The sequence below is a fragment of the Miniopterus natalensis genome, chromosome 18 (assembly GCF_054644295.1).
Source record: "Miniopterus natalensis isolate mMinNat1 chromosome 18, mMinNat1.hap1, whole genome shotgun sequence".
In the NCBI taxonomy this organism is placed as follows: Eukaryota; Metazoa; Chordata; class Mammalia; order Chiroptera; family Miniopteridae; genus Miniopterus; species Miniopterus natalensis.
This window is the reverse complement of record NC_142098.1, coordinates 12,779,621-12,795,802: the sequence shown is the minus strand read 5'-3', so window position 1 is coordinate 12,795,802 and position 16,182 is coordinate 12,779,621. Positions and strand designations below refer to the sequence as shown.

Genomic DNA, 16,182 nt, shown 5'->3' with positions numbered 1-16,182 from the left:
CTGCTTGTACATATGTGTTAGGCATATAGGGAAGATCTACAAGGAAATATACAGAAATGAAAATATTTGTTAAGGTTGTGGGATTATGAATGGTGTTTTTTCAATATTTTTATTTAGTGTTGTTATATTGTTTTACAAAAAACATTTGAATGCTCTTATCATCTAGAAAATGTTATTAAAATATGTTTTTGACAGGGTCTCGATTATAATGAGAAACAATTTCAGAACCTTCCCCCCAAACACTTCTGGAATCTTATCCCAGAGAATCAGAAACATTCTTTGAAATACGGTATCAAAATAGAATAGCATAGAGGTTAAGAGCACTGCCCATAGTGTAAGGTACATATGAGTTCTGATCCAACCTTTTTAAAGAGGCTCCTTAATCTCTCTGAGCTTGATTGCTTTATCTTTACAATGGGAGTAATAATACGGTAAACTTCATAGGAATGTGGAGATGACTTTTTCCAGGCACAGGGCTCAGTACGTGTTGGCTGCCACTGCTGTTATTATTTACCATACTACTTTATTTTTTTAAAAAATGTTTTTATTGATTGATTTCAGAGAGAGGAAGGGAGAGGGAGAGAGAGAGAGAAACACCAGTGATGAGAGAGAATCATCTATTGGCTGCCTCCTGCACGCCCCCTACTGGGAATCGAACCCCAAACTCAGGCATGTGCCCTGACCAGGAATCGAACTGTGATTTCCAGGTTCATGGGTTGAGGCTCAACTGCTGAACCACACCGGCGGGTTATACTACTTTAGGAGTCCGAAAAATGGGATGGTTTCCAAAAGAATATATAAGAGAACATTTTACTTTCTATAGCATAGGTGAAATCTGCTAAAAATCATTTTGAAGATTAAAACTAGATAAACTTGTCAAATGAGAGAAGTTATGTAACAAAAAGGTTAAGGCTACAGAGGGAAATTCAGGTTGATGTAGAGATTGGAATCCATACATTTATAAAGTCAAACTTATTGAGGTATAATTTAAATACAGCAACATTCACCCTTGTTAGGTATGCAGTTTTGAGTTTTGACAAATGTATACAATCATATAACCACCACCCTAGTCAAGATGTAGAACGTTTCCATCACCCCAAAAAAGTTTCCATGTCCTTTTTAAAAATGTTTTAGTAATTAAAAAAAAATGTTTTTAATGATTTTAGAGAGAGAGGGATAGAGATATAGAAACATTAATGAGAGAGTCATTGATCAGCTGCCTCCTGCACAACCCCCACTGGAGATCGAGCCCGCAACCCGGGCATGTGCCCTGACTGGGAATCGAACCAGGGACCCCTTGATTCATGGGTCTGCGCTCAATCACTGAACCACACCGGCTGAACTTCCCATGTCCTTTTGTAGTCAATCCTTTCCTCCCACCCCAGGCTCTGGGTACCACTTAATTGATTTTTGTCCCTATAGTTTTGCCTTTTCCAAACTGTCACATAAGTGGAATCCATATATTTTTAAAAAATATGTTTTTATTGATTTCAGAGAGGGGGGGAGGGAGAGGGAGAGAGAGAGAAACATTGATTGGCTGCCTCCTGCACCCACTCTATTGGGGATCCAGCCCGAAACCCAGGCATGTGCCCTGACCTGGCATAAAACCTGCTGGGAGGATGCTTAACCAAGTGAGCCACACTAGCCAGGGTGGAACCCATACATTTTTGAGAAAAAAATGTTGTGAGCCTTTGAAAAACTCCTCTCAAAAAACTTTTTGAGAAATAAGTTTTATGTGGTGATTCTTGGTGCACAGGATGCCGCTGGTCATTCCTAGGTGAGTTTTGTTTCACGGCGGTGGCGTGCCTTGGTTTATAGGCAGGTGGAGCAAACGCCTGTTACTGTTGAATCTCCAGGCTAAAGTAATCTCTCCATGGCATGGCTAGCCCTGCAGATCACGTTCTCTCCCTTTTTCAAGTGAAAAACCTGATAAATAATGGATAACAGAAATGAATTGGGGCTCACTGAATGAGAGATTAAAATAAAAGCCCACCTGGAGCTGTAGATAAGAAGCAATGTGACATGATTGTAATGTGTTTTTCTTTCAGGAATATGCATATTCTAATCAAAGAAGGAAATTTCTTACTGGGAAGATAGCTAGAGAGGACTAGTAGAACATAAAAATGCAGAGCCAATTTTCCTTAGCTATGAAGTAAGCAATGGCTGTCATAAACAAAGTGACAAATGGCACATGGTCATTGCTAGCACAAGTAGTGGATGGCTGTGTGCACTTACTGTCAGGCCTCGGGTAGCTTGCACTGTGCCCAAGCAGAACAGGGCTGGGCAGGGCATTCAGAACAAAATCTGGAGACAGGTTTTGGTACTTGCTGGTGTAGGACCTTAAAGAAATCACAGTGAACTGTCTTTTCATGATCTCGTGCCCATTTTTCTACACAATTGGAGGTTTTTTCTTTTCCATTTTTTCTAATTCTTAATCCTTCATGACAGGGGTTACAGGTAGCTTTCCCAGTTTTTTATATCTTAGACTTTCTTCTGGTGTTTCGGTCATAATAAAGTTATAAATATGGACAAAAAGTGTGTCAAATTGATAGCCATGTGATAGGGCCATTGTAGAAATGGACACCCTTCCCCCGTCTCTAGTCAAGTCCCAGCTGACTTGCTGACCATAATCTCATGGGAGATACCAAGTCAGTACCACCTAGCTAAGATGCTCTTGAATTCCTGATCCAGAGAAATTGTGATAGTAAATGTTTTTTGTTTTAAGTCACCAAGTTTAGAAGAATTTAACTGCAATAGACAAGTAATATATCTGTAAATTAGTTTTTCCTGTGAGCAGAGCATGTTAGATTTGAATATATTTGTATCTCTTTTGCTGCTCAGGGTCTGTCCTTTGCTTCTGTTCTGGTTCTTGGCTACGGTTCAGATAACTGAGGTTACAGGATGTGATCTCTGGATACATACATAAAGTGGTACTGCATCATCATAGAGCCACCTAAGAGCCACAGGCAGTGTGCAGTTCTGGAGGCCGTTCTGCATTGCTTAAGATCCAACCAAAGTGTATCACTTTGCTACGTACTCCTGGACTTGGCCACCTTTGGGAAAACCAGCTGATGTAGAAATAAACATTTATACCTACAAAACCATGGTGTTATTTTACAGTGAAGAGTGTGTCCTTTCTTAACCCCTCTGTGAATGATTTCTCATCTGTGAAATGGGACTAACTATTTTCACCTTATAGAGTTTTGTGAGGATTATACAACTAATCCTTACAAAGTTGCTAATGCCTCACACATGGTGAGTGCTTTGAAAATATTACTCCTAGGATTGAAGGACTGTTACTTTGGTCTCCCAAGCTAGAACCTTCCTCTCCCTTGCTCTGCATATTCACCCATTACTACATTACATCAAGTTACCTCCTAAACACTCTCTAAATCATTCCCTTCTCCCCACCTCACCCCCTCTCCACAGCCACTCTCCTAATTCAGGCCCTCATTATTTTTTTTCCTTTTAAATGTTTTTATTAATTTCAGAGAGAGGGAGAGGGAGAGATAGAAACTTCAGTGATGAGAGAGTCATTGATTGGCTGCCTCCTGCACTCCCCCTACTGGGGATTGAGCCCACAACCCAGGCATGTGCCCTGATCCCAGGAATCAAACAGCGATCTCCTGGATCCTACGTCGATGCTCAACTTGGGCATGTGCCCTGTCCGGGAATTGAACGCTGACCTCCAGGTTCCTGGGTCAACCCTCAACCACTGAGCCACACTGGCTGGGCAGGCCCTCATTATTTCTTGCCTAGCACATTCCATGGGCCTCCAGTTCAGCCCCATTCAATTGAGTCACCACACTGCTATCAGGGCGACCTTCGAAGATATGAATTTGATCATGTCACTGTGACATTTTATAGCCTCCTATCACCCATAGCACTGGAACCCTTGGGGAGCAGGGGATTGGTAAAATTACAGGTTCCAGAGTGCTCCTTCAGACTCTATGATTCTGAAATGATTCCCAGAGCAGAGAGCCGAAGTATAGCAGATCAGGAAGGAGTCCCCAACAGTGGATTCTTTACTCAAGGTGGATGAAAGTTGGCAGACCCTCCCAGGACATGTGTCCTCCCTTGGCCTCCATGTGTGCTTTTCTCGACCTGTGGCCCCATTTTCTGTTGCTGGGATGCAGTCAGTATACAGGAATTTGCACCTTTAGAAAATAATGCTAACAAAAAGCCACCTAAACATTGGTGGTGCCATCTGTGAATTCCCCTCCAGGCACTAACCCGTATTAAAATGATAGCTTGTAAATAAGGTTCAGCAAGAGTAGAGTCTACATCTCATCCAGAAGACAAAATGGATGTAGGATCAATTATAATAGCAATTGTGGGAGAAGCTGTTGGCGACTGATAAGGAGTTGTAGAAGGGAAGACAGATTTAAACATTCTAAGAGCTAGTAATGTTTCTCTTGGAGGTGAGAGTGTTTAAGCCACTAAAATGTGGAGCAGAGAGACATTCCCTTCTCCAGGCCCAGATTAAAATCTCCCATGAAAGTGGAAATCTTCAAATGACCTAAGATGCTTAAAGTGACCCCAGGAGCACTGACAGGGTGTCCACAAGGCAGATTACCCTGGGGAGCAGGGACTCAGGTGTGGTAGGTGGTTAGACAGGCATGAGCAGAGCAAGGATGATGGGCCAGGTACACAAGGTCACCAGGGCAGAAAGCCCTGGGTGCCTAGAAATAGACAATTGTAGGGTGGGACCTTGATCCCAGGGTGACCTTTCCTCCCCTAGCTTATCATTGGTCGAGGGGTTTGGAACCCTTGACCTTTCCTCCCTAGAGATAATATCTAGGCCTCAGTTGTATTTCAGCTCCAGGCCCAGAAGGCAACAAACCCAGCCATTGCTGACCTCAGGATCAACTGCATTGAATAATGACCCCATCCCTGGTGTCGACCAATCAGTGGAGACCCAGACTCTGAAAGGACACATCTGGAAAGCTGCTGAATATTCTACTGAGATCTTTCCCTGGGATCTCCACTAAAATCTCCAGCCTTAAAACCCTTAGGATGGAGGACCCAGTGCGCTCTCTTTCCCTCCCCTCTCCCTCCCTCCCGGAAGCACCTCTCACCTTTCCCTTTCCCTCCCCCACCCCAAGGCCCATTACTATTACCTTTCTCTTTCCCAAGCTCCAAGGGCCCTTCCTTTACCTCCATAACTCATTTCCTCAGCCCATTTCTTCTAGGAATTACTTCTACCTCTGCAACTTTCTAAATAAATGTTCTCTTAGAGTTGGAGTCTTGGCTCTGAATTCTTTCCTAACCAGAACTCAAGTACTGAGGTTGCTGAACTCAGGTCCCATCTGACCCCACCAGTCTGACTCGTGGTGCCATTCCGCAGCCTACAACACAAAGAGGACCTTTCACATTCTGGCTGTGCAGTGGGAAATCTATGATGTGGATTCTGGTTCATCTATCACTTGCTCGTTGGTGGGGATCATGTGAGCCTGCAAAGCTGAGGCACCGCCCCTTGGGTCCTCCCCAAAAGAGGAAACACGTACTTGTGTCATCCCAGGGTTTAAGGGAGAAAGTCCTAGTTCTCAGGTTTTGGTCAGGTAGATGTCACTGAGACAGGCTAGTAAGCCAGGACAAGCGGAATCAGGAAACTGAGACAGATAAACAGCAGTTTGCAGACATCTAGAAAATCTAGATGCCAGTTTGTAGCGATCTAGTAAATCCTATCTTCCCTAAACCAGGGACACTTAAGAGTAAATGGTTTGTACTTCTCCTCCCCCAACCAGAGGGTAAGTAGCTTAAGTCACCCTACTCAGAGAGGCAGATAACAGAAATCCAATTAGTGGTTTGGCAGGGGCTTGTGGTCACTTTATGCTTTGTAGGATGCCAAGTTCCTGCTTCTGTGAATTGCTCATACCAAGATGGGAGTCTTGGACTCGGGTTGCCAGGGACCTTATTAACACACACCCATGTGGACTTTTGTCTCTTCTGTTACAGCTGGCAATGACATTTAGAACTTACTGAAATTTCATTGAATGAAACTGAGATTGTCTTTGCTCATTGGGTATGAGGGACAATTAAATGTCCATTAGAGATGTCACCCACCCTACCTTCTTTTTCCGCTACAGAAAAAAAAAGAGAATAAATCTCATTTTGGATCCTCAGCATAAAACTGATGAATATTCTATTGAGATCCTCCCCTAACTGCCCAGCCTTTAAAAGCCCTCAAAATGAAGGTCCAGCGCCTGCTCTGCCTCCCAGGAGCACAGCCAGGTCCCCCTTCTTTCCCCACAGGCAGCATCTCTTAAATTCTAAGGGACCCAGGAGGCTTGCAACCAAGGCAGCAATGGGCAGTGGCACTTCTGCCAGGACAAACCCCCCTGAACCTCTCCCTAAGGTTCCCTTTTCTCTGACTTCTTAGTGAGCCAAAGCAGCCCAGCCTAGGCTCATTTCCTCAGCCCCTCCTTTTTTCATTGTCCCCAGCTTTAATAAACGTCCTCTAAAATTCACCTGGACTCTCCTGTTGTGAAATTGAAAACTGCCCTGCACGAAGAGCCCAGACACTACCAGCTGGCCCTAGGCAGACCCGCTCAGGGCCAGGTAGGTCCCTTTTCCAGCAACATCACCAGGGCCGGGTTTGCATCGCAGTTTTCCTCCAGCAGGTGACTTGCGCCCATAAGCGTTCCTGCTCTTGGCCCAGTGTCCCGAGTGTGGATTGGGAGGCTCTCCTTTAAGGTGGCTGTGACAGCCCTTGTCGCGTGAGAGTGGCCTGGCAGGGGACATGGGCACCGGGGGCGGTGCTTGCTCGCGCCGGTACCGCGCCCCTCCCACAGGAAGGAGCCTACAAAGGCCCAATGGCCGGGATGCCCAGAGCGCCCGGAGTTCCACCTAAGAAACGCCGGCCTCCGTCCTCAGGCCCGGAAGACCTGGGGGGTCACAGGGCCCGTGCGTTGGAGCGCCTGCCGCGCCAGAACCGGAGGCCAGAAACCATGACCGGCTTCCTGCGCGCGGGCTCAAGCCCCTGGCGGCAGGCGGCCAGTTTGGTGCTGGCGGCGGGCTGGACGCACCCCGGCTCCGCCGCCCCGTCGCTGCCCCCGCTGCCCGCCCAGGGCTTCCGGCTGCTGCTGCTGCAGCGCTCCTCGCAGCAGGGCGTCTTGCCGGGGGCGCACGTCTTCCCGGGCGGCGTGGTGGACGCGGCAGACCGCTCGGCCGACTGGCTGCGCCTCTTCGCGCCGCACCACGGGCCGCCGCGCTTCGGCCTGGGCCCCGCGCGCCGCTCGAGAACCTCCTTCCCGGTGCTGCCCGCCGCGGCGCCCGACGCCGGCGCGGCGCTGCCGGACGACGTGGCCTTCCGCATCTGCGCCATCCGCGAGACCTTCGAGGAGGCGGGCGTGCTGCTGCTGCGGCCCCGGGCCGCGCCCGCGCCCGCGCCCGCGCCGGGCCGCGCCCTTCCGCCGCCGCCCGACTTGGCCGCCTGGCGCGCCCGCGTCCACCGCGAGCCGCAGCTCTTCCTGCGCCTGTGCGCGCACCTCGATTGCACCCCCGACATCTGGGCGCTGCACGACTGGAGCGTCTGGCTCACGCCGTTCACGCAGCGCGGAGGCCGCCGCTTCGACACGGCCTTCTTCCTGTGCTGCCTGCGCGACCCGCCGCCCGTCTGCCCGGACTTGAGCGAGGTGGTGGGCTACCAGGTAGGGCGTCCTCTCGGGACCCCGGCCTGCGGCCAGTACCCGTCCACAACCTCCGGGTCAGGGCCTGCAGCCCGTAAGTGACTGAGCGGCCCCCCAGCCCCGCGGGCCAAAACCAGGGTTTTCCGCGGCTTCACGGCCCCAGGGCCTCGACTCTGTCGCCCCCGCGGGCGCCGCTGCGGGGATCCCAGGGGCGAGCAGACCACCTGTTAGGCTCCAGGCTCCCTCCTAAGCACTTGACGCGCAGTAAGTCCTTTCACCTCCACAGCAGTCTAATTCTCTTTTCTCCGAGAGCATAATCTGTGTGATTTAAATCTTTTTAAATTCATTGAGACTTGGCCACATGTATGGTCTGTTCTGGTGGATTGTACCTTTTGCGCCTAAAAAGAATATTCTGTGTTTGAGGGAGTGTTTGTAAAAATGGCAATTAGGTCAGATTCCTTGATAGTGGCTTTCGGGTCTTCCGTATTTGCTCCACCGAGTACTGTGCTGAATGCTTAAAACTTCAGCGAATAGTTGTGGATTCGTCTTTTTTCAGTTCGATCAGGATTTGCTGTATGTATTTTAGAGCCCTTGTAGGGTGCTACGTAGACGTTTAGGGCTGTTAGCTCTTGGTGGATGGACCCTTTGATTATTATGAATTCTCCTTCTTTACCCCTGGTAATATTCCACATTCTGACATCTGAAGTTTATCTGGTAAAATATAGCCACTCTGCCTTTCATTTGATTAGCAATTGCATAGTAGCATAGTATATCTCTTTACATCCTTTACTTGTAACCTATCTGTGTCTTTAAAGTGTGTTTCTCTCTCTTTTTTTATTTCTCACCCAAGAACATTTTCATTGCTTTTTAGAGAGAGAGGAAGGCAAAGAGAGAGAAAGAGAGAAACATTCATGTGAGAGATGTGAGAGAAAAACATCAATTGGTTGCCTCCTGCGTGTGCCCCAACTAGGGCCAGGAATTGAACCTCCAACCTAGGTATGTGAGAATCGAACCCATGATCCTTTGGTGTAGTAGGGGATGACAACTGAGCCACCGGCCAGGGCTCTTTTTTTTATTTAATATGTTTTTATTGATTTTTGAGAGAGAGGAAGGGAGAGGGAGAGAGGGAAAACCACTGTGAGGGAGAAGCATGGATCCGTTGCCTCCTGTTCGTACCCTGACGGGGGATTGAACCCGCAACCTGGGTGTGTGCTCTGACCAGGAATCAAATCCATGACCTTTTTTGGTGCATGGGAGTATGCTCAACCGACTGAGCCACACTGGCCAGGTCCAATATGACAATTCCAGTCTTTTAATTGGCGTACTTAGATCATTTCTATTTAATATAGTTATCATTAAGGTTAGATTCAAGTCTGCTATTTTCTGGGACTCTAGTTACATGTATGTTGGACTACTTGAAAATGTCTCATTGGTCACTCATAACTTGTTCATTTTTTTCAATCTTTTTTTCTCTTCATGCTTTATTTTGAATAGATTCTATTGCTGTTTTCAAATTCCCTGTTTTTTTATGTAGTACCTAATCTGTAAATACCATCCAGTGTGTTTTTTATTTCAGATACTTTTCAACTCTAGAAATTTCATTTAGTTCCTTTAAAATATATTCGATTTCTCTCATCATGTTCATATTTTCCTTTACATCTCATACTTGTACAATGGCTTAAGGCCCTTTTTTGTTAATTTCATCATCTCCGTTTCTGTTGACAGATTTTCCCTCTAGTTATGGGTCATATTTTCCTCTTTTGTGGTGGGTCTTGAAATTTTTGATTGGATGTTGGACATTGTGATTTTCAGTTGGATTTTGTTATATTCCTTTAAGGATTGTTAGAGTTTTCGTGGCAGGAAGTTAAGCTATGGAAAATGAACTTGATCCTTTTGAGGTTTGTTTTTAAAGCGGTTTTAGGGTAGGTCTATAGTAGTCTTATTCTAGGGCTAATAGCTGCACTTCTAATGTGTGACCCTTTTGGGGTCTGCTAAACATCCCTTCTATTCAGTGAGGCCTTTCCACTGGGGTTGGAGGGAATTTGAAATATTTTTGGCCCTAGGTGAGCCCAGTTGTTGTCAGTCTTAAAGCTCTTAGGTATTGTTTTTTCTTAGGAATTGTCTTCCAGTGTCATGTGGTTTCACTTTATGCATTTGTAGATAAGTATTTAGTGAAGACTCGAGGGCACTCTGTACAGTACATATTTCTGGAGGTCTACCTTGTGTGGATCCCTCTTCTCAGGTGCATTGCCTTCCAGATTCTCGCCTATTATGGGTCTTCTCAAACCCTGGTCTTTGTCTCCTCAAGTCAGTGAGAATCATACACTCTGATTAGGTTCTCCCTTCTTGTGCTGTAGTCTGGGGATTACCTTTAGGAAGGAAACCTTGGCAACTCTTGGAACTCTACTGAGTTCACCTCATTTATTTTTCTTTTTTCACGTACTACAATTCTGTATTTTCCAGTGTTCAAAATGGTGGTTTTATAGATTTTGTCCACTTACCTATTTTTTACATTATGTTGGGGGAAGGTAATATAGCACTTATGCCTGCAAGGGGAGGTTCCAATAAATAATTCTTAATGTGCTCTAGTCTAGTAGTTCTTAATAGGGGATTTGCCTATCCCACACCCAGGTACATTTGGCAATGTCTGGAGTCATTTTTGGTTGTCACAACTCAGGGACTTCTGCTGGCTTCTACTGGGTAGAGCCTAGGTATGCTGTTAAACAACCTTCAGTGCACAGGACAGCCTCCCACAGCAAAGAATTATCTGGTCTAAAGTATCAATAGTTCCCAGGCTCTGAAACCTAGTGGAAACAGAATTGAATTTAGAGCCGGTCCCTACTCTCCACCCCAAGTTTGAAGCCTAGATTTTCTAGATAGAATAGCTGCCCAGGCCTCTTTATCTGTAAAATGACAGTATGCAGAGTTGATCTAAGGACTGGAAATGGTTTACATAAAGTATTTGAGCAGTGCTTTACTAGAAACAGTAACTAATATAAGGTAAGTTCTTTTAACCTATGGTCTGGACTAACCTGAACAGGTTGAATTAAGTGGGTTGATGCCTATTGTTTAACCCTTCATCTTGGTAATTGTCACTGAACTCACATAGAACTGATAAAGTAGAATACTTTGTAAATAACTTAAAGATTGGGTGGTCCTTTGAGGCCCAAGCTTTGTTTACAAAATGCAGCCAATTTAAGAATAATCTGGGCTACTTGTTAAACATAGATTTCTGGGCCCTATAGACTGAAGATTTAACAAGTTTCTTAGGGGATGTTTAAGCACATACAAGCTTGTAAACCTTTGGCCCATAGTTATCCAAGGCAGAAATCAATTTTAGCTCCCTGGGTTTGGGCATGGGAATCAGTTTTCCCCAGTGTAAGTGGGTATTTTGTAAACCAGTTAAAAAAGACCTTTTGGGGTTATTCCATATTCACTGAATCAGCTTTTTTAAAAATCCAAATGTATATGGAAGAAAGCTTGAGAAGGGAGGGTAAGTCACAGCACGGAGGCCACTTAAGTTAAATGGGCAAACACTGGCTGGTTGATGCCATGATATTATTACATTCTGGAGTTGTAGACTGAGTTATGCTCTTGACCTTCCTCAAAGCTCCTACTGCTCCTCTTTACCCCATTATAACATGTACACAGCATGCTACAGTTTGGTTATGGAAGGCTCCATAGGGCCTGAGAGAGCTTTTCTTGTCCACTACCACCACATCCTCAGGGCCTAGCCAAGGCACCTATTTATGGGAGGAACAAATGGGCACTAAGTTCTCAAGTCGGCTGCCATGAGTTTACACTTCAGAGTCTTTGCGCTTTGGGGAATGACCAGAACTACTTCGCCTTCTCAGTATCTCCTGTCCTTTATGCTGAATGACTCTCAACTCTTGGTGATCTATCCTGGTTTATTTACTAGTTCTCAGGGTCAGTATCCCAATAATCAACGTCTGAAGGAGATCAACCTAGCTTTCTTCATCAAACCTTTTCATGTTGTCCCAGGAATCTAGCAAGGCACACTAATGACTTAACTTTATATCTTCAATTAGATCTTAGGTACTGATCTAACCATCTCAAATCTTGTACTATCTATGGAATAAACCTTAGGAAACCCTACCTTTGTCTTCCACAGTGGTCATCTCCGTTAGAGGCAACTGAAAGTTTCATATCAAAAGAAATTTGGTTGGCACCCCCACAGTTCTATGAAATAAGAAGACTCGAAAACTTTGCCTCTCTCTCTGACTTGCACAAATTTTGTTTGGATCATGTATTAGAAGGGGTGGAAAGATGGATGCCGATCATATTATTAACTGCTGATGGGCTCATCTCGCTTTTACCAGGTAAATCAGTGAAGCATCAATGTATTCCCATTTCATTCACTGGGCTATATGGCAGTATTGCCCAACACAGAGGCACGGTTTACAGTCTGTTTTACTACAGTGGCATTATTGTAATAAGATCAAAGTCATATTCATAATGTTTATTATAACCAGAAGTTCTAAGTTACTTTATATATACACGTACACATTTATGTAAATATATTCCCAAGACATTGACAGGGTGCTTTCATATTATTTTACTTTTTTACATTTTAATTTTGAATTATGAGAACTTGTAAATTGTCAGCTTATTTGAATTAGGGAGTTTGCTGGTGGTCAGTTGTTGTTGGGCACGTATAAGATGGAGGTTTTGTGGCAGTTTAGCGTGGGGCTTTATGACCAGTCTCACTTATGGCTACATGTCTCAGTTCTCACAATAGTGATAATATTTGTTACTCACTCTATAGTGGGAGAATTTAGCAATTTTGATGTATAAATGATAATTTATGAAATTTAATCTTAAAATTATTAGAGCAGTCCACATTGAAACACCAAAAATATATGGACAAGGCCAATGTTTTCACTAGGATAAAAAGAGCCATGAACTATGTAAAAGTTATAGTTTATGATGAAAAAAATACCAGTCATAAGTATTCATGTGCCCAAAGAAAATTCTTGGCTGGGGAATGGGAAGCTAGGGAATATGGGTATTAAAAACACAAGAAAGAAACTGAGGTAAGCTCATAAAATTAGGGTTATTTAACAACTATCTCAGTTCTAAGCACATAAAATAGATTTTTAAAAGCTGATTTATATGTCACTAATATATTGGAATGTTCTATCAAATAACACTTTGTGGAATTAAAATGTTATTTTTCAGGAGATGAGCTGTACTTAGAAGATTCAAAGTTCTTAGAAAATATTTTGTCCACTGAAAAAAAGACTGAAGAAATCATGAAGGAAGGCAAGAAATTTCACCGAGTAGTGATGCATAATAGTGGCCGTATTTATGGTATCCTCGTGACTGTTCAGCCCAAGTATAAACATGTTTATCCTAAGACCTATGTAGTAAGTAAGAGCCATTTGTAGTGTATTGCTTATTTGTAAGCTGGTCTACTTGAACTTGTCCTAATAAATAATGAGGGATAATAAGACTTGCTTGGAACTTGAACTTTGTGCCTGTAAGAGTTATAGTACAGTCTTTCTTATTTGAAGTGTATTGTGGAGTTCTCTTGCTTATTTTAAACCTTACAGTGTCACATAAGTATGAAGTATTCATGATCTTTTTACTGAAATGAAAAAAAAAAAATTCACAATGATTTCCATTTCTGTATTATAGTTTTATTATCAAAAGTTTAAATAAACTGTTGTACTGTCATTTTCTTTTAAATGTCCAGTGTATTAGCATTTTCCTTGATGTGCTTAGGAGATTGATCCCTGGATTCCTTAGACTTTCTGCTGAACTTAATTTAAGGGTGTCTGATTACATGATAACAAGACACTTACAACCTTTGAGTGACAATGTCATTATTTTTTTAAGTCTTTAGCTTGATGATTAATGTACAATTCTTTTGAAAACCAAATGGTATTAGTTATTTATTAGGTTTACCAAATTGGAAATCTATCTTAGTTAATATTTTAAAGAAATATGAAGCCATATCAAAAGCTGTAAATTTTAACTCGAGTGCTAGTTAATGAAACAAAGAGGTTAGAGGGATGTAGAATTATTCATCATTTAATGGTATTTAGTAGTGATGTTTATTTTCATTATTTTTAACATGGGTAAGTTTTTCACCTCTTAAGGGGAATAATATTAAAGATGAGAAATGGTTAAGACACCAATTGTATTTAAGATCTTTGACTGTATTATGCATCATAAAATGGATTTCTTTTTTCATGAAATATCTTATTTTTTCTACTTACAAAATAGAGGTATTGATGAATTAAGTTGATGCGTATTATTTAATCCTGATTAGAGGAATATATTTAGATCAGTGGTTCTCAACCAAGGACACTTTTGCCTTTCAGGAGACGTTTGGCAGTGTCTGAAAACATTTTTGGTTGTCACAACTGAGAGTGAGATGCTACTCCCATCTAGTGGAAAGAGGACAGGGATGCAGTTAAATATCCCACAACAGGACAGTTGCCCACTGCAAAGAATTATCTGGCCAAGGTTGAGAAACTGATCTAGAATAAAACCTATTTTCTTCAGTAAATGATCCAAGGTGTAAATTTTGAGGACCATGGACACTGTTAGCATTCCATCTGCTTCTGAATCTATAAAAGTTCTTACTGACTTTTGGCCTTGGGTATGATATTCTTTTATTCTTACACAAAATGGAATGTTATATAGCTGGAAGAGACCTCAGTGAACACAAGTTTTGCTGATGACAAAACTGAGAAACAGGCTCACATAGCTAGTGCCACAGCCAAGAGTAGAACCTGATTCATTGTCAAGCAAGTGACATCTGTTGCCTGTCACCAAAAGCAGATAGCTGAACATTTTCTCCCACTGCATCTTGGTAGTATAGTCGCCAAGGAAACTGCAAAACAGCCAAGCCTCAAATGGAACAACGCTGTATACTCATGGAGAAGAGGCAGAGTGAGATCAGCTCTAGTAGTGCACATTGGTTCCCCCATGGCCGGCAGGTCCCCTCCCTACAGCCAACACAAGACAATTGGCATGCAGGTAGCTCTCTTGTGCTGCAGTAGAAGGACCTCATCTCTTCCCCATGGGACAGGCATAATAGTGGCATTGACCAGGTGCCATATGATGCACACACTTAAGCAGAAGAGCAAAGGAAACTGGAGTCTGAAACAGGAAAAGATTTACACACAAGGCATCTAGTCTACCACAGGCTATGACGACTCTTATCTTTTGGTAAGGAAAAGTGTTTCAGGCCCAAGGCTCATTCTTATGAGGCTGAGGGAAGGTCAAAAGACAGCATGCAAGGCACTGGCTTTCCCAACACTCCTAGCCCTGTGCCCTTCCCTGGAGCTCGATGGTTCAGTGGGTGATTTTAGGAGATGTAGTGAGAAAGTACAGTGGTACCTCGGTTTTTTAATGTAATCTGTTCTAGAAGACCGAGTTCTAAAATGTTCGAAAACCAAGGTATCACCAGCCAACAGCTAGGACTCAGGATCTTGCATCCAGCGGAAGCTGTGTGGCATGTTCGACCTCCGAGGCGTGTTCGAAAACCAAAGCATTTACATCCAGGTTTATGGTGTTCATAAACCGAAATGTTTGTCAATGGAAATGTTGGAAAACCGAGGTACCACTGTAGTATGACTGGTTTTTCTTCATAAAGATCTATTTTGTTTGTTTGTTTTGAATCTGAATGAACCTGTCTCCTTCCAAGAATTCCTTTAGGGAGACTGCCACATGACTTCCTACCTGTGGTGCTATCCTGACTCCCTCACCCCAAAATAGGGCTGCCCACATGAGCTGAAAAAATTGTTCTTTAGAACCCAGATTGCCAGTGTTTGTAGCATTTATCATGTGGTCTCCCGGACCTCGTACATTTAAGCTACGTCAACCTCAGAAACAGAAGCAGAAAGCGATTCTTGTCCCTCTTCCTCCTAGTCACCTTCCTGCCCAAGCTGGTGTCCCTACTCCATACCATCTTGTCCAGGGCAGAGCCAGGAAAACCTGTTTTCTATAATACTGGACAATGTTTTGAAACTGCAGTTACAAACTCAGGAATAAATACTAAGTTGGTATACGTTTTCATTGCTTTCATTTTCTCGGACAATTTAGAATGCCAGTTAACCTAACGTGCACATCTCTGGGATGTGGGAGGAAACTGGAGTGCCTAGAGAAAACCCACCCAGACATGGGAACACATGCAAACTCCACAGACAGTCGCTCTGGCTGGGCATCAGTTTATTTTTTTTATCGATGTTATAGCGAGATCACGTTGAATGCAATGACATTTGAGAACCTGCTGTACTAGAAATCCTACTCAGAGCAATCTGTCAAGGAAAAAAAGTAAAAGGAATCAGAATTGGAAAGGAAGAGGTAAAATGGTCTCTATTTGCAGATGATGTGATTTTATATAGAAAACCCTAAAGACTTCACCCCAAAACTGTTATATCTGAACCATGAATTCAGTAAAATTGCAGGATACAAGATCAACATAATAAAAATCATTAATGTGCCCTGGCTGGGTAAATCAGTTGATTAGTGTCATCTCCATACACCAAAGTTGCAAGTTTGATCCCCAGTCAGGGCC

The 16,182-nt window shown here is 43.6% G+C and overlaps 1 protein-coding gene across 1 annotated transcript; it reads left to right on the top strand.

Moving 5' to 3' along the window:
• The first annotated feature begins 6,935 nt into the window (after positions 1 to 6,935).
• On the top strand, positions 6,936 to 14,247 carry NUDT19 (nudix hydrolase 19). Its single transcript, XM_016220881.2, has 3 exons — positions 6,936 to 7,652; positions 11,764 to 11,971; positions 12,831 to 14,247. The coding sequence occupies exons 1-3, from the start codon at positions 6,951 to 6,953 to the stop codon at positions 13,037 to 13,039; spliced, it is 1,119 nt and encodes a 372-aa protein (XP_016076367.2). The 5' UTR covers positions 6,936 to 6,950; the 3' UTR covers positions 13,040 to 14,247.
• Positions 14,248 to 16,182: the final 1,935 nt, after the last annotated feature.

What these genes read in the sequence shown, in the direction of transcription:
- NUDT19 (XM_016220881.2), top strand. Translation starts at nt 6,951, where the DNA reads ATGACCGGCTTCCTGCGCGCGGGCTCAAGCCCCTGGCGGCAGGCGGCC. An exon ending in GCGAGGTGGTGGGCTACCAG is followed by an intron (nt 7,653 to 11,763) that starts GTAGGGCGTCCT and finishes TGTCTTCCACAG; the next exon opens with TGGTCATCTCCGTTAGAGGC. An exon ending in GCTCATCTCGCTTTTACCAG is followed by an intron (nt 11,972 to 12,830) that starts GTAAATCAGTGA and finishes GTTATTTTTCAG; the next exon opens with GAGATGAGCTGTACTTAGAA.